The sequence below is a fragment of the Urocitellus parryii genome, chromosome 7, assembly GCF_045843805.1.
Source record: "Urocitellus parryii isolate mUroPar1 chromosome 7, mUroPar1.hap1, whole genome shotgun sequence".
In the NCBI taxonomy this organism is placed as follows: Eukaryota; Metazoa; Chordata; class Mammalia; order Rodentia; family Sciuridae; genus Urocitellus; species Urocitellus parryii.
In genome coordinates this window covers 47,224,744-47,246,434 of record NC_135537.1, presented here as the reverse complement: position 1 = coordinate 47,246,434, position 21,691 = coordinate 47,224,744, and the positions used below count along the sequence as shown (strand labels likewise).

The window sequence follows — 21,691 nt, the reverse complement described above, 5'->3', positions numbered from 1 at the left end:
AAGAGGTGGTGGGGGATATCCAGACTGAGGTAACTGAGGTAACAGCATGTGCGCAAGACTTCCTGTGTTTGGATGGAGGATGGCACATTCAAAGAGCTGAAGGAGAGCAGCAGGATGTCTGGACTGAAGGTACGACCTGAAGTAGAGAGGTCAGCAGGGCTAGATTCTGCAGGATTTGTAAGTCAGGTTAAGAATTTTGCACTTATTTCTAAGAATGGCATGAAAGCATTGACTGATTTTAGGTAGAAGGAGAGTGACATGATCAAATCTGTCCTTTCAAAGGATTGCTTGGCCACTTGCAGTAGGTCACTGCAGATGTCCTGTAAGAGGTGGGAGTGGTTTGGACTAAAGGGGTAGCAGTGGAGAAGGTAAGATGCCAGTGATTTGAAACACACATAGGAGGGTGAGATCAACTGGTCTTGGAGATAGACGGGGCATGTAGGTGAAATAGAGGGAAGTATCAAGAAAATTCCTCTTTTTTCCCCATTAATATTTCGTAAGTTAACAATTTAAGTCTTTTGGATAGTATCAGTTTCTTAGGGTTCCTGTAATAAATTACCATAAAATAAGTATCCTACAGCTGCAAAAATGTATTCTTTCATAGTTCTGGAGGCTACACAAACTCAAGGTGTCAGTAGAACTGTGTTCCTTTTCATGACTCCAAAGAAAAAATCTTTTCTTGCATCTGACAACTTCTGGTAGCCCCAGGCATTCCTTGCCTGTGCTGCTTCTTATCGTCACATAAATGCCTCTTCTGTTTCTTATAAGGACAAGTGTTTTTTGATTTGGGTCCCATTCAGATAATCCAGGATCATATTATCTTGAGGTTCTTATCTTAATGATATCTACAGAGACCCTTTTTCCAAATAAGGTCATATTTACATGTTCGAGGATTAGGATATGGACATGTCTTTCTTGGGGTCACTCTTCACCTCACTGTAGACATAATGTGCATTATAGTGAATGCCCCAAATGACCTTTACATGTGCTGTGGTAGGGGCTACCAGAACTTAGCTATGTGCACACATCATTGTCTCCATATATATCATTTGAGGAGCACTGAAGGGTTTGTCCTCCATTTTCAAGTGCTAGTTTAGATCATAAGTGTCCCCTGAAAGTTCATGTGTTAAACTTGGTCCCAGGGTGATGCTATTGGTGGACACTTTAAGAGGTGAGGCCTAGTAGGAGGTCTTCGGATCATTGGGTGTGTACCCTTGAAGAGGACGGTGAGATCTCTGCCTCTTCTTCTTTCTTCTTCTTTTTTTTTTTTTTCCTAGCAATGAGGTGAGTGGTTACTCTGCCACATGTTCCCACCATGATGTACTGCCTTACCACAGGACTAAACACAGTGGGCTAACTGATCATGGACTCAATCCTCTGAAACAATGAACCAAAAGAAATTTTAATAATTTTCTTTTTCTGAGTTGATTATCTCTGGTGTCTGTTATGATGATGGGAAGCTGATGAACATCCCAAATAACTTCAAGTAATTACCAAGTCTGAAAGGCATACTGGTTCTTGGGAAGCCTTTGTGTTCCAGAGTGTCCTGTGCATACTCTCATCATCAGATGTAATCCATGCATTTAATCACCTGGCATTGAAGTCCCTCATTTACTTAACTCACTTGTTTGTAAGGCATTGAGGGAAACAAATGTACTCACCTTTGCATCCTCATGGCTGGCACTGTGCCTAGTAAAGAAGGGATTCTATGACCTTCTTTGAGGCACTTCACATTAGACTATAAGTGGTCCTGAAAATTTTTTTTGTTTCTATCAAACCACAGTTAACTTTCTCTCTCTCTCTCTCTCTCTCTCTCTCTCTCTCTCTCTCTCTCTCTCTTTCTCTCTCTCTGTGTGTGTGGTGCTGGAGATGGAACCCAGGGCTTTATACATGTTATATAAGCAGTCCACCAACTGAACTATCGCCTCAGCCTACAATTAACTACTTAATTAATTCAAGATTACTGAATGGCTGATGCACAATTTTTAATGGAGCCAGGATATAAATAAAAACCACCACATATTGTCTAGTTTTCATGTAGCTGCTGGTAACATATAAATTCTTATATTTTAATAGCTCAGTCTGTTGGAAAGACCCATCTGAATAAATTACCTATAAATCAGTAGTAGTTACTATAACAAATGCATACATGAAATATTATGGGGGCAAAGAACAGGGAGCTGCTATTTGTTTTGGGGATAGTTAGAAATGACTTCCAATGACTTCAATCGGTTCTTGAAGGGTGAGTGAGCAGAAATTTTCCAGGGAGAGAATATTCCAAAGTGAGATGGAACTGGTTGGGAATTCTATTGGAACCATAATAGCAATACAAGAGTGAAAATTCAGTCATTTCAAGAATAATGAGACTTTCTTTTTTATTTTTTTTAACAGATGCAGAAGGCAGATGAAGAAGTGGTTAATTATATTGAGGGAATAAGACTTGATACTCAATGTACATGTAAGGTTAATGATGGAGGCAGAACCACCATGAGGCTATCCCTCAGCAGACTCTGGGTCTTTCTTTTTAAAAATGGGGTGCCTGCACTCTTTGGATGTTGATTAGAAATGTGGTCTGGGTTTTCTCCATGGCAGGCTGTAAATCTATATTTTAGTCAGGAATTTGCTCTTTTGGATTAATATATAATGTCCTTGAAAGCCCTCAATTCTTTTCTTTCTTATTTTTTTCCGAAGGTGGGGGAACCTTCTTTAAAAAGCTACATGATAGTGCTGTATTTAGCTCATTTCAACAAAGGTCACAGCATTTCTGAGTAGTAAACACTATTACTAGATCTTTCCAGTGTCCGGGTGTTTGGCAGCCATGCCTCCATCTGGAATAAATGACTGGAACTCCAAGGGTATAGGACAGCTGTGGGCCTGGGAAGCCTGTGGGCATCTGGAAGAGGCAGATGCATCCTGTTTCTCCTCAGCCACAGCCAGGAAGAGAATCAAGGCAAAACTCTCTCTTTTGCTCAAATCAGCCAGACTATTGAGCAAGTTTAAAGCCTGTCTGGTCCACAGGTTTTATTTTGGCTTCAGAAACCAAATGGATAAGAGGAGATTTATTGAAGAAGCTGCTGTCAGGAATCTAGGATTACTTTCAGTTGCAGCCTAGCAGCACCTGGATTCTATTCCTAGGATATTTCCTCCTGTGAGGGTAATATCAGCAATTAATATACTTGTATTTGTAAAGCTTTATTCTTTAGGGCATATCCAACCCTTGGGAGAGGTCAGCTAATTAATTTCGGCAATGTTTCAGATTAGACTGTTGTGTGTTTTATGACTTTGAAGATAACAGTGATTATTAAGCTGTAAAAATATGAAATCACTTTTGTAAGGAGTCCCAGTAAGGAAGTAATAGAAAACAGTCAAAGAACTTGGATATTCTAAGAAGGACTTTTCACCACTGCCTCAGAGCAGGACCCTCAGAGGAGTGGCCACCCAGCTGTGAAGCAAGGGGAAAAATCACAAACACAAACAATATTATCAAAAGAAAAGTAATATGCTTCAACATTCTAAGGAAACCCACATTACTCTAGAGATGATATGAAATCATCTATATCTCTGGATCAGAGACAACTTCTTAGCAGCTTTGAAGCCAGTGATTGGACAAATGCCTTTCATTTGTGGTGGTGGAAAAGTCACTGGACCCTGACCTATGAACACTTGGGTTTGAGCGTTGTCTCCCTCAGTCAGGAGCTCTCAACCCTGGCAAGATACTGGGCACCTCAGAATAGCAATGCTCTCAATTATGGAATGATTAATCATTGCCCAGACAGTAGACTTTTCTTTTCACCTTAAGAACCAGCCTCCTGGTTCAAGAAGCTCATCTTTCACTCAAATCACTGCTCCTCACTTCCAATGAGTCTCCTCTATTTCATGCTTGCTCAGGTACTATGTCTTTTTCATATAGCTCTTGGAGTGGTCTTTTAAATTGCTATTTTGTTTGTGTTATTCTTTTGCCTAAAATCCTCTACGGGAATCCGTTGTATTTAGAATACAGCACAAACTCCTTACCATGGCCTTCATGACCTTGCATAATCTGGCCCTTGCTCCCCTACCCGGCCTCATCTTGCCATAGTATCCTTGTTCACTGGGCTCCAGCCATACTGACTTTTCCACCCCTTGACCAGACAAGGCTGCTTTACCTCTGGGCCTTGGCTGTTCAACCATCTTCCCCATTTCTGAATGGCTCTTTTATTTACTCCTTCAAGTCTTAGGTCAAATAACTTCTGTTCACAGAGGTCATCCCTGACTACCATATTTAAGGTAGCATCCTCTGCCACTTTCTAACATTTTTTTTTTTCATTCACAGCAATTATCACAATGTGAATTTATCTTGTCTAGTTAATTATGTAACTATTTATTATAATTCCCCCCCCCCTCCAAAGACTGTCAGCTCTGTGATAAAAATTTTTTTTTCCTTGTAGTGCTGGGGATTGAACCCAGGGCCTAGTCCATACGAAGCAAGCACTCTACTTAGTCCAAGAAACAATGTTTTATCTACTGTTTTTTACTGAGCATTCCCAGGATTTAGAATAATACTTGACAATCTTAGTATGTACTAGGTACTCAATGAGTTTATACTTTTTTGGATGAATAATGAATGCATTTAAAGGTAATTATGCTTATGGAAGTGTTGAGCCCACAAAATGCTTTAATTTGCTCTTACATTCTTCTTCTTGGGGACTTGTTCTGGGATAAACTTCTCTTGACCAATAGGAAATAATGATAATAATAGTTAATACTTATGAGTTTCAAGTATATATGGGACACTGTTCTAAGTGCTTTTAATGAATTACCTCATTTACCAACCCTCTAAGATATGTACTGCTATTATTCTAATTATTAAGATGACTAGACTAGAGAACAGACGGCCAAGTAACAGAGGAACAAAGCTAGTGAGTGGGAAAACTAGGATATAGACTCAAGCAATTTAGTCCCACAGCTGTGATCTTATCTTTAACTTACTCAAATACCCTTTGTTAACCTAGCATTCAAGTTTTTAACAATCTGGTAACAGCCAACTCTCCCAACCTCTTCTCTCACTAACCTCCTTCATTGATTAGTTCATTCATTTATTCATTCGATGCACATTGAATGTTTATCTACCTTCTGCAGGTCACTGACCTAGGTCCTAGGACTACACAGCTAAATAACCTAGTATCCTTCTTCAGATCTTCTGAGGTAAGGGAAAGGATGCTTGGAAACATGAACATCCTTATTTTACCAATGCTCTTAGCACAATCAAACCTTTGTGGGCTGGGGATGTGGCTCAAGCGGTAGCGCGCTCGCCTGGTATGCGTGCGACCCGGGTTCGATCCTCAGCACCACATACCAACAAAGATGTTGTGTCTGCCAAGAACTGAAAAATAAATATTAAAAATTCTCTCTCTCTCTCTCCTCTCTCCTCTCTCACTCTCTCTTTAAAAAAAAAAAAAAAACCTTTGATAAACTCAAGCAGGGAGTTTACTTATTTTATAACCTAAGATTGTTCTTTTATGACAGGTGTTGGATTTCAATATTTATGAGGTGTCTTCTAGATACCTTATTTCTCCAAACACTGCTCCAGCTTTCAGGGTAACCAGAACTTTAGTACCATCAGGGCCTCCAAGGACTTGGACTTCTCCATGCTTAATGATATACATTTCTTTACCAATTTCTCCCTGTATTCCAAATATAAAGAGGAAATCTTAGTCATTGTACACTTAACAATTACACCTCAAATTAATAAATATAAACTCTTCTAGAGGAGCAAATACAAATGAAGGAAGCACAGAACATGATTGTAAAAGCAGTTTTCTTAAGACCTCTGTTACAGAAACTGTTATGTGAAAGGAAATGATTGGAAAGAAAATACTTCGCAACACTTGAGCACTGTAAGCCAACACTGGACATAGTCAGCATACAGCCCGAGGAATGGGCATGAGTAGAGAAAATAACTGATTGGATGAATGATGTACTCTGGTTTTGGTGACCAAAGTTATCCTCTGAAGAAGGTACTTGATCCATCCAAAAAGCATGGACTATAGCCATTCCAAGGTGAATTCTGTCTTTCTGCCTATGCCACTGAGTCTGATTTTGGGAATCAAGGCACAGGAGACCTTTAAGCTATTAATTTTGCTCCATATTGAGAGATGCTAATGCACCAGGTTATCTTACTCAGTTCTTGTTTATCTTTGGAAACTCCTGGGAACCAGAGCAATGACCTGTAATCGAGTCCCTAGAATTTGTCTCTTGGGATATTCGCGTGGTCCCAAGTCAATGGTGTTATTCTGTATGTCTGAGGCAGTGTGGCAGCTGTCAGCATTCTTTATGTAAACACATGATTTTTTGATGTGTCCCTTGTACCTGGTTTTGAGCTTGGATCATGATTGTCATTTAGTTAAATGACTAGCCTCATTTAAGTACTCTGGACTCAATACTCAGATTTCTCCAAGTGCACATATTTTGCTCATGTCCCTCTGGTACAATACAGAGAAAAATGCATATACATGTGGCCTTCAAAGAAGTAGGGCCTAGAATGCCTGTGACTGATTTCTCTAGTCTTTACACCTGTACATCTTTTTCTAATTGTTCCTGACTATCCTTTACTATAATAAATCTTAAGCTATGAATATAATTTTTTGTTGAATTATGTGAATCCTTATTGTAAATCACTGAAGTAGTGGGTAATTATGGGGTCCTTGGACACATCTCAACTTCCAGAAAGAATAAATGTGTCCACCTTAGTGAAATTTAGGTCAAAAGAGGCTGTTAAATTCCCAAAATCCAATTTGCATAATAGTAGACAAGTTATTTAGATAGGTCCATCCCTTCATTCATATTAAGTAAGGTCTTCATCTGCCTGAGCTCTTTCTGTGGTCTGAATGTGTCCTTCAATTTTTTTTTATGTTGGAAACTTAGTCATTAACTTCATATGTTAATGGAGTTGGAGGTGGGATCTTTGCGAGGTGATTAGGTCCTGGGGGGCTCTGCATTCTTGAATGGACCATTTATGGATCAGTGGATTATCACCAGAGTGGTGGTTGTCATAAAAGCAGCTTTCTGTGGTGAGCTTGCTCTGACTTGCCATGTGATGTCCTCTGCCATATACTAGTGCAGCAAGAAGGGCCTCCCCAGATGCTGAGCAGATGCTGGTGCCATGTGCTGGGACTTTTCAGTCTATAGAACTGTGAGATAAATAAACCCTTATTCTTTGTAAAATTACTCTGTCTGTGGTATTCAGTTATACAACAGAAAACAGACCATAAACAAGTAGCAGGATTATAATAAATTTACTTACTTGGTTTAGGAAGGGACTAGATTGAATGAATCAAACAAACATTCTTATTATTTATACTTCCAGAGGATTAGATAAAATACATTAAAATCAATTCAAGATTAAACAATATTAATTATGGTTTATGTCTGAGATGGCTGAGACAATGTCTACTTTGTTCCAGTGCTGAGCACAAGGCTTGATATATAGTAGGCACTCTTTTATGAATAAGGGAAATACAGTTGTATCTGGGAAGTTTTGAAGTCCTTTGATACCTACGGTTATATTCCTCAACATTAAGTGTATTATAATTATTAGGCTGAGTTTAAAGTTGTCAGATTGTACCTTTTGGTTGATATCTGGGAAATGGAAATTCTCATTTTATCTCCCCATTACCTTCATGAGGAACATAGAATAGGAACTGTCATTTCTACTCTACCAAAAAGAAAGCCAGGTGCGATGGTGCACACCTGTAATCTCAGCAGCTCTGGAGGCTGAGGCAAAAGGATTGTGAGTTCAAAGCCAGCCTCAGCAAAAGCAAGGTGCTAAGCAACTCAGTGAGACCCTGTCTTCTAAATAAAATACAAGATAGGGCTGGGGATGTAGCTTAGTGGTCGAGTGCCCCTGAGTTCAATCCCCAGTATCACCCGTCTCCCCCCCTCCCAAAGAAAACAAAGGCACAGATTGACTTAGCTGAGTTGTCAATATTCTATGACTTGGTAATTAGAAATAAAAGGAAGCTGAGACCCCACATTTCCTAACTGAGCAGTGAAAGAGGTATGGTTAACTTTTATATTGTGTAACATATTAAGCATTTATTTAAAATTATATATGGATCAAAGTAGAAATTTCAATATATAAGAGTTTTATTATAGTTATTTATATAATATCAATACCTCTACTAATAGTTTGCCTTTGCATAGTACTTTTAAAAATAATGAGGGGCTGGGGTTGTGGCTCAGTGGCAGAGCATTTGCCTGACATGTGTGAGGCACTGGGTTCAATTCTCAGTACCACATATAAATAAATGAATAAACTAAAGATCCATCAACAACTAAAAAAACAAAAAAATAATGAGTACATTTGATATTTGTGTAGTTTTTTTTTCTTGATACCAGGGATTGAACCACTAGGCCATACCTCCAGCCCTTTTTATATTTTATTTTGAGACAGGGTCTTGCTAAGTTGCTGGGGCTGGCTTTGAACTTGCTATCTTCTTGCCTCAGCCTTCTGAGCTGCTGCCATTATAGGCTTGTGCCACCATGCCTGGATTGCATAGCTTCTTATTTTATTTCCTGCATTTGTTTTATCAGAATGTGCTGTTTTATATTGGAAAGCATTTCATAGACATGAACTTGCTTAATTCTTGCAAAAATCCCAGTGAGATCAAATAGGGAAGGTATCATTACTCTTATTTAAAAATTCGTAGTAGAGGTTTAGAAAGATAAGTGTCTTGTACAAAGTTAGAAGATCGGCTGGTGACAGCACTAGAACTGGCAACATCTATGTCACCTCACATGCCTCACATGCAGATGACCATATCCAACATTGGATCCAACATCCAAGATTCCTCTCTTAAACATGAATAAAATAGATATAAATCATTTAATTTATTAATTTTGGCATACTAGGGATTGAACATAGGGGTGCTTTACCACTGAGTTACATCCTTTCTGTTTTTTTGTTTTGAGACAAGGTCTTACTGAGTTACTGAGGCTGGCCTCAAACGTGATCTTCTTATCTCAGCTTTCTGATTCACTGGGATTATAGGCATATGGCATAGTGCCTGGGGAATGATTTTAAAAGTAAGGCAAAGCATCTGAAAATTAGTTTTCCAAGGGGTACTCCAGGAAGTAATGATCAGGACAGGGTCACATTCTGTGTTTTTTGCATGAAGTAGTTCTCAAGGAACTGGAATGATTTTTTAAAGGCAGTTATTACAACTGACTGGAGGTAGAAGTACATAATGGGTGCTTAAATATAGTTCAGCACTTTTAATTATTTCTTAATGATCATTTCAATAATTTTCCAAGGAGATCTGGCATAATCAACGAACCAAAACTTCCACTATTTCTTGCATATTTCTAGGCTAATTTAAACCTTTCCTGCAAGTTTAATTAGCATTCAAATGAAGTAGGCATCCCTCAGAGAATAAGGGCTGAGAGCTGTGCAAAATAAAATGGAATCAAGCTCTGAGGCTGGTGTATGAACTGATTCCAAGAAAGTGCAGAAGTGCAAGTGCTTCATGAAGGGTGTGCAGCCTTTAATGAGATCCAAGTTGGAATTTCAGGGTTCCTAGTAGAAGGCTATTCCAAAGCTGGTGGGGGCATTATGAAATTCAAGTGGACCCTATCAGGAAACAGCAGTGCTACTCATAGTGTGGTTACTGGATCATCAGCATCACTTAAGAGCTTATTTAGAGGTGCAAGTTCTCAGGCCTGCTTCAGAAATATTAAATCAGAATCTCAGGGAATGAAATCCTGGGAGTTTTAAGATCTCTGGCACCCCATGCACAATGGTGCACACTTGTGATCGGAGTGGTTTTGGAGGCTGAGGGAGGAGCAAGTTCAAAGCCAGCCTCAGTGACTGAGTGAAGCTCTAAGCAATTTAGTGAGACCCTGTCTCAAAATAAAAAAACATAAAAAAATGAACTGGGAATGTGGCTCAGTGGTTAAGTGCCCCTGGGCTCAATCCCAGTACCAAGAAAAAAAAAAAGATTTCTGGGTAATTTCTACATTGCTGTAGAACATCCTGAAGAAATTCCCAAATAGTCTCAAAGCAGTCCAAACAACCCACTCAGTAACTTTAGAGGATTTTGACCCTTTAGCAAACTCAATCCTAAAACCTGCCATTTCTTCAATTATTTTGGGTAACCTGAAATTGAACCTGATTTTTTTTTCACCTTCATATTTCCTATAGTGTTTTTTGGAAATGATAAGCAAAAACCAGTGTGAACTAGCTGTCTAAAGTCTGGACAAGTAACAGCCCTTTTTCTCTGTCAAAAAGAAATGTGACTCATAGTTCTCATGGGGTCTCCTTTCTACCTTTCCTTCCCTCAGCGTTGTTCACTGATCTGTTTTTATTATTGGGTGATGAATGCGGCATGATGAAAACATTAGAAATGAGAAGGCTGTATCTCTACTCTGCATTTCACACTTCGTTAAGCAAATTTTTACTGCTTAGGGGCCCAAGTGCTAAAGTTTCTATGAGTCATCTCAATTTCCAGTCCCTGCTGCTATTGGAACAAATTGAAAGGCCATTTTGGTACATTAAGACTATATCATTTCAATGCATCACTGCCCCAAGGGGTCCTTAAATTGCACTGTGGTTTATATTTCCCATTCTAATGAAATGATTTTACCGATTTACCTACCTTTTTTTTTTTTTTTTTTTTTTTTAAGGATTGAAGATCAAACCCAAATGCTAGGCAACATTCTACCCCTGAGCTTCAAACCCAGCCCTTTTTAATTTTTATTTTGAGATAGGGTCTTGCAAAGTTGCCTAGGCTGGCCTGGAACATGCAATTCTTTTGCCTTAGCCTCCCTAGTGGCTGTGAATACAGGCATGTGACACGGTGCCTGGCTTAGTCTGCCTACTTTTAACTGGGACAAGTTTGTGTGGGATTGTGTGTTCTTGGTTTCCTTTATGCCACAATCTCTTCTTGGTTTCCCTTCTTTTATTTCTGACAGTTCCTCCTCAACTGCCTTCTCTGAGTATTCTTCATTGATCTCCTTCACGTTCTTCACTGACCTTCATGTTCTTCAAAGTTACAGCTTTAGCCTTCTTTGTCTTACCTTTTTCTCGACTTGCTTTTGAAGTCAGCTTCCACTGTTCCGCAGTGCCCAAACATTTGCCATCAACTACCTATCATCAGACTGATTTCCACCTGTCACCTGGTGCCTCCAGTCTGATACTTTCAGTAGTTTACAGCCCATTTGACTTGCTTTTTTTTTCACTAGTTTAATTACTCACATGCTTCCTCCATTCCTTGGATATGCGAAGCTCTGTTTTGCCCACTGGTCCACCGTCTTCTCATCAAAAATGCTATCCTGTACACTGGCTTTTTGTCTGTTAGCTTTTAAATTTTTTATTAAAGAACTATTTTAATTCCTTCGATTTTACAAAGGTCATGCCTGAGAAAATGATAATTTCCCTCTCTCCCAACCTCCAATGTAAATTACATGCCTTTGCATACTTTCCTGGCAACTTTAATTTCCCCTTTATATGATACATTCTGGAGTAAGGCATTTATTTAATTTCATTTATATTGTCGATTTTCTCTTCCCTAGTCCAGTGTTTCTTAACCTTGGCTACATTTTAGAGTCATATGGGAGCTTTTACTAAATGCCAGTGTGGAGGCTCCATCTCCCTTGGTGTGGAGTCCAGACTTTTACATTCAGGTGATTCTGATGTATACTGTGAATCGAATCCATAGTGCTAGACTGTAAGCCCCTGGAGGACAAGACCAGCTTTTTTCTCTCAGTACTTAGCATAGAGCCTGCCCCAAGGTATTCAAAAAGATTGGTTGAGTTTTGCTAAATAAATCATTCTAAAACTGTACTAATATTTACCTTCTTGTCGTCTTCTGCACTCCTGCTGAAGACTCTGTTCCTTCCTGTTTGCCTTGGCTCATGCCAGTTCTTTCGTCTCCCAGAACACCTACTTCCTTTCTGACTTGGTTCATTCCAACTTATCTTTCAAGACTTAGTGTGAACATCTTCAGGAAATCTTGCCAATAGCCAGGAGGGACAAGTGCCATTTCTTTATGTCCTATGACACCTTGTACATACTTCAGTGTTACTTTGGAATGAAATAAGTGCTTCTTATCCTCACTGGTTTCTGAACTTCCACGGTCTTGGATCCACTTCCATTTCTTTGAACTGTTTATGTTCTTCTATTTTTTTTTAAATTTTGATTATTGATTTCAGCTTTGAGTTAGCCTCTCCAGATATGAAAACCAGGGTCATCCTTCTCTGATCAAAGCTAGTGATCAGAGATGTGCAAAACTATTTATCCAGGGGAATGTTTGTTTTAGAGTTACTTATAATAACAATCATTTGGAATCTTATCATGATATATCCATAGACCAGAATATTTTGCAGCTTAAAAAATCAGTTTAAGCCAGGCATGGTGGCACATGCCTGTAATATCAGGGGTTTGGGAAGCTGAGGCAGAAGGATCACCAGTTCAAAGGCAGCCTCAGCAATGGCAAGGTGCTAAGCAACTCAGCGAGATCCTGTCTCTAAATAAAATACAAAATAGGGCTGGGGATGAGGCTCAGTGGTTAAATGCCCTTGAGTTTAATCCCTAGTACCATAAAGAAAAAAAATCAGGTTATAAAAGATTATATAATAATATGTAAAATGTTAATATGATATATTGTCACATGGCAAGTTTCAAAACATATATATGATATAATATTGATTTCATAAAACAAGCTCTATCTAGCTATCAACCTTTATAGAATGATAGAGCAAATATATGTATAACGATTACTTCATATTATGGTGGTGGAATTTTTGTCTTTGTGTTTTATGTATTTTCTATTTTACAAATAATGACTATCAATTACTTTTGTAATCATCAAATACACAGTAAAGTTTAAAAAATATGGCATTGATTACCACTAACTAGCTGAGCAAAGCATAGGTAAATGATGACTTGCTGAAGACATAGGGAAGAAACACCTATTGCTTCTGTAACTTATTCCTCCACCTAAAATATTTAAGGTTAATGGGGTGTGGTGATTGGTAATTTACATTGATATAAAGCACATTTTCTGATTATTGAGGTTTCTGTTATATAATAAATGTGATGAAATCTGCATTGTCTTCTTTCATTTTGAAGTCTAAGAGGAGCTTATTGTTTTACAGCACCAAATATCATAACTACTTTTATACTATGGAATTCACCCTGGACAGATTTTGTCTCAACTGTGCTCACAACCTATGTCTGGATTCTGTGCTTATTAGTTGTGCATCTGAAAATAGTATGCACTCACCTTTTTGCAGACAAAGTCACCAGGTAAATAGATAGTGGATTTCAATCTTAGCAACATGTCATAAATCATCTGGTTGTCACAATTCTATATAAAGAGAAAAATAATTCTTACAGACCCAGCAAAATGCCAATATCCCAAATGAATTAAAAACACAATGGAAGTAATGGATGCTGTCTGTATTAGCAACTAAAATATTAGTTGCCAGTGGATATGGATTTGACCCAAAATTTGGGAAAAAAGATACCTAAAGTATAATGACAAGACTTTGCAACTTGATCAGGTAGGTCTGGTGAGAATTCTGTCTCTACTACCTATTATTTTGCAATCTCTCATGCCCTCAGTTTCCTAATTTGTAAGATGGTTATAGAAATGGTGCTTATCTTATAAGTTAAACTTAGCATGGTTCTTAATCAATGATAGCTATTAATGATTGTGATTATTAGTATAATAGTACTCAAATAGATCACACTCTTTGCAGATTTTTTTAAAATATCATCCTTTTATACCATTGCTAGATATTATTTAACTTTGCAAACTTACATGTCTTTCTTCCCCAGCTTGATTATCATTTTCTTAGAGGCAGGGAAAATATTCGTAATAAATTGGTATGAAAGAAATATCTGCTGAGTGAATGAGTATAGTCACCTTAATAATATAAGAAACAAATTTTATTTGTTAAAATAAATGTCTTTGTGTGCATTGGGTCTAAATTAATTATAATTTATATGATGAACTGAAGAAGAACTTATGAGTATTTCAATAATCCCATTTTACATAGTGGCTTTGCACCTTTTGCTTTCACCTAATATTTTTATCTTTTCTCCCAGAACTGCTCACATGTAGCAATTTTCCTTTTGTAGTTGGTCCTGCTCACCCCTTAGGGGAATTATGATTTTGTAGGGGAATAATCATAAAGTAGGTAGTGGAGGAAGGAGGAGGAGAAGCAGAGGGCCTGCCCCCAATTTGTGGATTGACTGATCCTTCCTTTAGTAATCACTGGTTTTCAGTAATGGTTTCTGTAGCAGACACTTGACCTAGATCCATATGAAATTTAGACCTCAGGGTTGCTTGGCCGATAAAGAAAGTTAATCATTTATGACTGAAGTATCTTCAAGTAGCCATTGGTGAAAAAACAGTCGGAAAAACTTGGTGTTAGAATTTTAAAAATTCATTTGAGAAAGGATAGCTTCTGGTTCTCCAGAATGGAAAAAAGACCAAGGCCAGGAGGAATACCTTTTGTTAAAAAAAAAGAAATTATAGTCGTTCAAACATATTAATTGTACCAATTAATGGATTTCACGGTGACATTTCCATTCACATGTATGTTGGGTTTGGATTGAATTCACCCTCCCTCTTCCTGCCTGCCTCAGTCCCCAGGAGTGGCGTGGCTGGGTCTTAGGATAAATCTATTTTAAGAGTTTTTGAGGAACTTCCATTCTGATCTCCGTAGTGGCTGTACTAATTTACATTCTCACTAACAGAATATAAGGGTTTTGCTTCACATCCTTGCCAACATTTATTTATTTATTTATTTGGATAATTGCCATTCTGACTATAGAGAGGTAGAATCTTAATGAAGTTTGGATTTGCATTTCCTTGACAGCTAAAAATGTTGAACATTTCCTCATGTGTTTCTAGGCCATTTACACTTCTTCTTTTGCAAACTGTCTATTCAGATCATTTGCCTCTGCATTAATTGGGTTATTTGTTATTTGTTGTTACCTGTTTTTTGAGTTCTTTAGGTATTTTAGATATTAATCCTCTGTCAGATGGACAATTTGATTCCCACCTTTTCTATTTGTATCTCTCTTATTTCTTTCTCTTTAGACTGATGGCTCTGGCTAAAATTTTAAGTACTACAGCAAATAGATGTCTTACAAGCTATTATTTTTTGCTAAAGAAGGTCAAAGACAATTTTTTTTCAAAAAAGTGTTTTTAGTAAAAAAAGTAAAAAAGTTGTTTTTCGTAAAAATTCTCTAAATGACTAATTTGCCCAATTTCTTTATATGCTGTCATCATTTCAGAATTGTTTTATTTCACAAATTAGCATTCTTATCAGTCAAAACTCACTTAGAAAAAAACACAAACTTGCTTTTTAGATCTTCTCCACTAAGGAAAGTTAGCATCTTTAACATTTTAAAGAAAATCTATTAGAAATATGCTTTCAGGTTCTTAAACATATACAGTCATCCCTCCCTCAATATCTGTGGTAATTGGTTCAAGGATCCCTTGTAGACACCATCTGTGGATATCATCGTTCCTCATTAGGAAATGGCATAATGTTTGCATATAACTTACAGACATCTTTCTGTGTACTTTAAACTATTTCTAGGTTACTTATAATACCTAATGCAATGTAAATACTATGTAAGTAGTTCTTGCATTGTTTAGCAAATCATTACAATCAAAAAGGTTTGTATATGTTTTGTAGAAACACATTTTTCCCCTAATATTTTTGATCCAAGTTTATTTGAATCTGCAGATGTAGAACCCACAGATAACAGAGATGACTATACATGTCTGAGATGTTATTGTAATGGAAATAGCTCATACCCATGGAGCAGATGTGCATTATAAATGATCAGAAATAGAATATCTCAAAAAACCTACTTATATTTATTTTCATATTTGATTTCATTTGTAATTAAAATTTGTGGATAAAACTACTAAATGGAAAATTCCAGAAATAAACAATTCATAAATTTTAAATTGCCCATCATTCTGAGTAGTATAATGAAATATTAGGCTCTCTAGCTCTGTCTCTCCCAGAACATGAATCAGCCCTTTGCCCAGCATATACCTGCTATATGTGCAACCCACCATGATTCTTTTAGGAGCATCTCAGCTATCGGATTGACTGTTGTGGTGTCTCAGTGTTTCTGTTCAAGTTAATACTTATTGTAGTTAATAATGGCCCCAAAGAGCAAGACTAGTGATATAGGCCATTTGGTAATGCCAATAAGAAGCCATAAAACACTTCCTTTAAGTGAAAAGGTGAAAATTCTCAACTTAAGGAAAAAAAATTCATTGTATGCTGAGGTTACTGAGATATATGGTAAGAACAAATCTTTTATCCATGAAATTGTGAGTAAGAAAAAAAAAACTCCTTCATGCTGGTTTGTTGTACCTCAAATCGAAAAAGTTACAGCTACTGTGTATGATAGGTGCTTAGATAAGATTGAAAAGGCATAATTATTGGTTTTTGGCATCCACCAGGGATCGTGGAGTGTATCCCTTATGGATAAAGAGGGTCTAAAAAATTGAAGAAATTGTCAATGTATAGGTAGATTAAATAATAAAATTTGAGTATACTGGCTAAAATATTTGTAGATGAGAATATTGTAAAGAGGTTAAAATAAATCAAATCTTTATATTGATATACCTAATGAAACTCAACGAAGTTGTCTGAATGTAATATATTCAATATTACAAAATCACAAAAATTACCACACAAAATACTTCCTGCTCTTTATGTTTATACAGATAAAAAAACAAAATTATAAAAATAAGAATTGAAAAGGCAACCTTAAAAATCATTTTAGTGGCTGCCTCTGGAGAGGGAGGATGGAAAGTGGATCTGGGGAGAACTGATGAGACTTCAATTTAATTTTTATTCCTTTAAAATTTTAATGGAAATGAAAATAAAAATTTCTCTTTCTCCATGGAGAAACACATTTCATTTTTTCTCTTCTGTTCTTCAGGCAAGCTCACTGGAAGAAAGGACTAATAAATGATACCAAATCAATGGAAAGTGTTAGACCAACTGAGGAGATAAGCCCTAAAATAGCTAAACACACATTTAGTGCTCTGCTCAGTAGGAACACACAGCACTTACCTCAATGGTTTTTAAGCTCATAGTTTGGATTTTCTGAGAGAAAAGCATTGAACTATTCTAAACATGGCTTTTTTGTTAACATAATTGGATAGAACATGGATAAATCATGCAAACTGAACATAGCAAATGTATGTAGTAAAAATTTGGAATTTGTTTCACCAATTAAGTGACTCTATCTCCTAACTATTGCTTTATTGAAAGGTGCCACTGGCTTTGGGCAGCTGTGCTTTAAGACTAAATCCTTCTCATCTGGATTTACGCTTAGTGAAATGAAGTTTGCATTATGATATTCTTCCATTTTATGATGTTAGAAAACTATTATCTTTTTCTTTTTTTCCACAAAAATCTTTATTTTCTTGATACACTTTGCCCCATTTGTATATAATTAAAAAGAAATATATCTTGGGGTTGGGTGGTTTTTTTGTTTCGTTTTGATTTTCCTTTTGACTTAGCTGCATTTCTTTGATAGAAATCATTAGGAATTTTTCTGATTTGCAGAAAATCAGAGCACAGCCATTATTTTGCAAATGTCCTGTTTTCTGTAAAGTAAGAGTACCTGTTTAGGCATCAACATTAACACATTATTGCATGATGTTTCCATTAAGTTTACTATTTTGCTAACTTAACCTGTTTACTTCTTGCAACCTCTGTATGGTGCTTGGCATTAAGGAATGCATTCTCATCAGTCCTGGTTTTTAGATGAAGGATCAAAGTCTCTTGGAGGTCCATTGACTTTCCAGAGTGTCAGAGGAAGTTTTTATTTACATCCTGAGTAACTTGAGGTTAAGATGTTTGTATCATTCACTGCTGCATCCCCAGTGTCTCATGAGGGCTTGGGACATGTAAAATACTAAATAAATATGGGCTGATGTACAGAATAATACTGTTAGAAATTATTTCATTTTGGACAATTAAAAACTGTGTGTTGCATACTTGAGTAAAGATTCCAAAGATTTGAATGGAGCTGGAGGAAATCCTGTTTTTATTCAAAACATAATCTATAGGTTAAGTAGTAGTTTCTGTACCTAGGAGATTCTTCTTTAATAATGACAAACTCTGAACACAACAGTAAAATTAGTAAAACTTATCTTTGGAATGATTACCTTTTAGTCTTACAGGATTTATCTATGTCTAGGTTAATTTTTGCTTTCTTTAAAACAGAACTTAAGATATTATCAGCAATCTCACTGTGAATTTAAGTCACCCTCAAGTATATGCAATGGTCTTCAGGGCTTTTTCCAACTCAGCTTTGTTTATTGTAAAAGGGAATGCTTTGTTTTATCTTAAACTCTATTCCCCTCCAACAAGCAAATGTGGAGTTATGTGTCTAGGGCAAGGAATTCTGAATTCAATTGCTTTGTCATTGAGTATGCCAGTGATGCTACCAATTGGGAGCTGTTGAGAGCAGCAGAGTCTAAGGTGGTCAGTAATTTTCCAGGTACCACGATGTCATAGATTATCAATTTAGAGTTTTGAATAGTATTAGACCTAACCCTACACCCAATGTTTTTAGACATCAGAAGATATTTCCTTGAGAACTGACAATAATTTCATTTTCCCAGGAGCAGTACAGAGACAAAGTAGGAAGTCAGAAACTGGATGGAAACCTGAGGATAAATCTAATCCATCCTGGAATGATCAAGTAAGGTCACATGAAGAACTTTATTTTACTTGTGTGGCAACTCTCTTGTGACTGCATGTTTTCTTTCTCAGTTTGTAATAGTAATAACCATAACTTTCTATGTACTGGATACTAATAGCAGCACTTTCTATGTTTGAATCACTTAATAATCACGAAACAACTAAATTGTTATCTTATGCTTATTTAGAATTTCCTCACCATATTGGGAGGCCCTGAAGAGAAAAGACAGTATAGATTCAGTGGTTCCCCCCCCCCCCACTGCTCAGCTCAGTCCCTTGTGTAGTTGAATGAAGTTCATCTAAGTTATAAGCTTCCTGTTCAAAATACTTTGAAAATCCTAGCAATAATCTTTTATTACTGATACCATCATGGTAAAAAATGACACTTGGTAAAAATGGTACATAGTTTCACTGTAATGGCTCTGATTTTTAGGCCCTGGTGAGTAATGGGTGATGGCATTATCTTGGTAGGATATAACTGCTCAGGAAGGTGAGTGATAGAAATCATTTTCCCACTCCCATTCTATTCTTGGCTCAGATTGTCACTCACATGCAAATGTTTCCTTTTCATCTTTCTACTGTAGAAGCTAGAGCTTTTCCAGGTACTGTTTGCACATAATAAAAAATGTTTCACAGGTTCCAGTAAGGCATGCTGTTTGGGATGGGTCTGAATTCTTACCAGAGCAGCAAAATAGACACATTGTACCTTCCAGACTGGTGGTAAGTACCAACATTCCAATTTTGGTTTATCTGGGACCCTGGTTTCCTTCTGTTGAGTGGGCTTGCCACCTGCCCACAACCCTGCAAGTATGCAGTTTTAACCTTTAACCACGAGGTGGCGCAACAGAACTTTTATTAAATTTTCTCCTATTTCTGGTAATTTAGTGGCAGAGACAAAGTGTGATAAAATACATTTAAAATCAAAATCAGGATAATAAGTCATCAGAAAGGAGGGAAAATTGCCCAATGTTATAGAAATGAATTGCTCCTTATTAGTTTAATACTTGCGCTGAGCGCTCTGGAATGACATAAAATCTGCTTGGAGGAGAAGCCATTTTGTGAAAAATTAAAAAAAAAAATTATAATGTGGCTCTTCATCTTGAAGCTATTTGAAAACTCTGATCATCCTATGTTGAAGCAGCACACCTTACTAATTAACCACAACTGATTGAAGCAAAGCTTTAGTGAAAATTTGTGACTCTAATTCTACCTACCTTGATTAAGGGGGAAAGAACACATGCGATTCAGGGTATTTTTTAGTGGAAGAATAGAAAGGTGTGTAGGAATTTAGATCTCTGTATGTGAATTTAGATCTCTACACGATGTGTCAAGTATAAGTCTATGAAAATGGCCAAAAAAGGCTCACTTTAGGCTGAATTTTTGACTCTTGTGAAGCCTCTTCTGGTTCCTCATTGCTTTAGTTTGGATCTGGATTTCCTCCCTAAGCTCCACATGTTAAGGGCTTGTTCCCGGCCTACGGGGCTATTGGGGAAGTTAAGTCACTGAGGGCATGCCCTTGTAGGGGACATTGGGATCCTGGCTCTTCCTTTCTCTGTCTTTTTGCGTCTTGGCCACCATGAAGTGAATGGGTCTTCTCTACTACAAGGTTCTGGCAATGGTGTACTGTGCTGCCACAGGCCCAAAGCCACAGGGCCAGGAGACCATGGACTGTAACCTCTGGACCTACGAGCCCAAATAAACCTTTCCTCCTTCTAAGTTGATTATGTCAGGTATTTCATAGTCACAGAAGGCTGACTTATATACACATCTATCTTACCTGTTATCTAGATAGAGATGGTAGGGAACTGAAATGTAACATCAAACAGTGGTTAAATTCACAGACTGTGGTGTAAGAAAACCTGTGAGCAAACTAACTCCATGCTGCTGCATAGAGCTCGGTGACCTCAGTCAGGTAAGCTGTTTGCTTTCTCTGTAAAACAGGGATGGTAACAAAGCTTTTGTAAGAAGTGTATTAACAACAAAAATAATTTTCTCCTAGTTTTGGAGGCTAAAAGTCTAAGATCAAGGAGTGGGCAGGTCTAGATTCTCTCAGTTTGTAGATGGCTGCCTTCTCACAGTGTCCTCAAATGATCCATCAGCTGTATACACTTCTTTGGTGCCTCTCTGCATGTCCAAATTTCCTTCTCTTATGAGGATACCAGTCAAATTGCATAAAGACCCACCTAATGTCCTCATTTTAATCTTTAAAGATTTTATCTCCAAATGCAGTGATATTCTGAGGTACAGGGGGCTAGAGTTTCAACATTTTAAGTTTGGAGGAGGACACAATCCAGCCTATAACAAGAGTTTAGGTGAGAATCAACTGAAAGAATTAACTGAAAGAAGGTGATGAAGCAACTAGGCAGTGTGGTACACAGCATGCTCTCCACAAGCAGCAAGTATTATTCTTTTTGTGAAGACACATGTATTTATTTTAAACTTCAGGGTCAACAACAGTTGGCTTAATTTCATCCACACAGCTTTGACAGTATTTGGGGCATGTAGGAATTGGGTACATGAAGTGTAAGGTGACAGTTTTGTTGGAATTGAAGGATTATGGACAACATGGAAGACCTTCATGGAACATTGCCCTTAAGATAATTTATGATACTGTGTTATCATTGGTATCATTTACATTACTGTTGCCAAAGGGCATCGTGATACTCACTAATATAGAAAAAAGTTTTACAAGTCCGAAAGGAAAAACATCTAAGCACATTTGCACTACCAGGATTATTAAGTCAAATATAATGTAAAATTAAAGCAAGAGACTTAAGTCTTTTGTGAAACTGAAGCAGGTTTATTTCACTCAGTATCATTCTCTGGTGCTTACAAATTTCACAAGATCTGTATTCGTTCTCAAATTTACAAAATGTAGGAAAGTTCTGAAAAAATTTGGCTGAAGGCTAAAGACAAACTAAAACATCTCTTCGGGCATCCTAAAAGAGATATTTAT

The 21,691-nt window shown here is 37.2% G+C and overlaps 1 protein-coding gene across 1 annotated transcript in view; it reads right to left on the bottom strand.

Annotated features, from left to right (window-relative positions):
• Cngb3 (cyclic nucleotide gated channel subunit beta 3) overlaps positions 1-21,691 on the bottom strand; it is a 137,978-nt gene that overhangs the window by 16,114 nt on the left and 100,173 nt on the right. Inside the window, exons 14-15 of the mRNA XM_077801165.1 lie at positions 13,260-13,343; positions 5,545-5,663 (exon numbers count right to left, since the gene is read on the bottom strand). Of these exons, the coding sequence (XP_077657291.1) occupies positions 5,545-5,663; positions 13,260-13,343 (203 nt within the window). The remainder of the gene's footprint in view (positions 1-5,544; positions 5,664-13,259; positions 13,344-21,691) is intronic.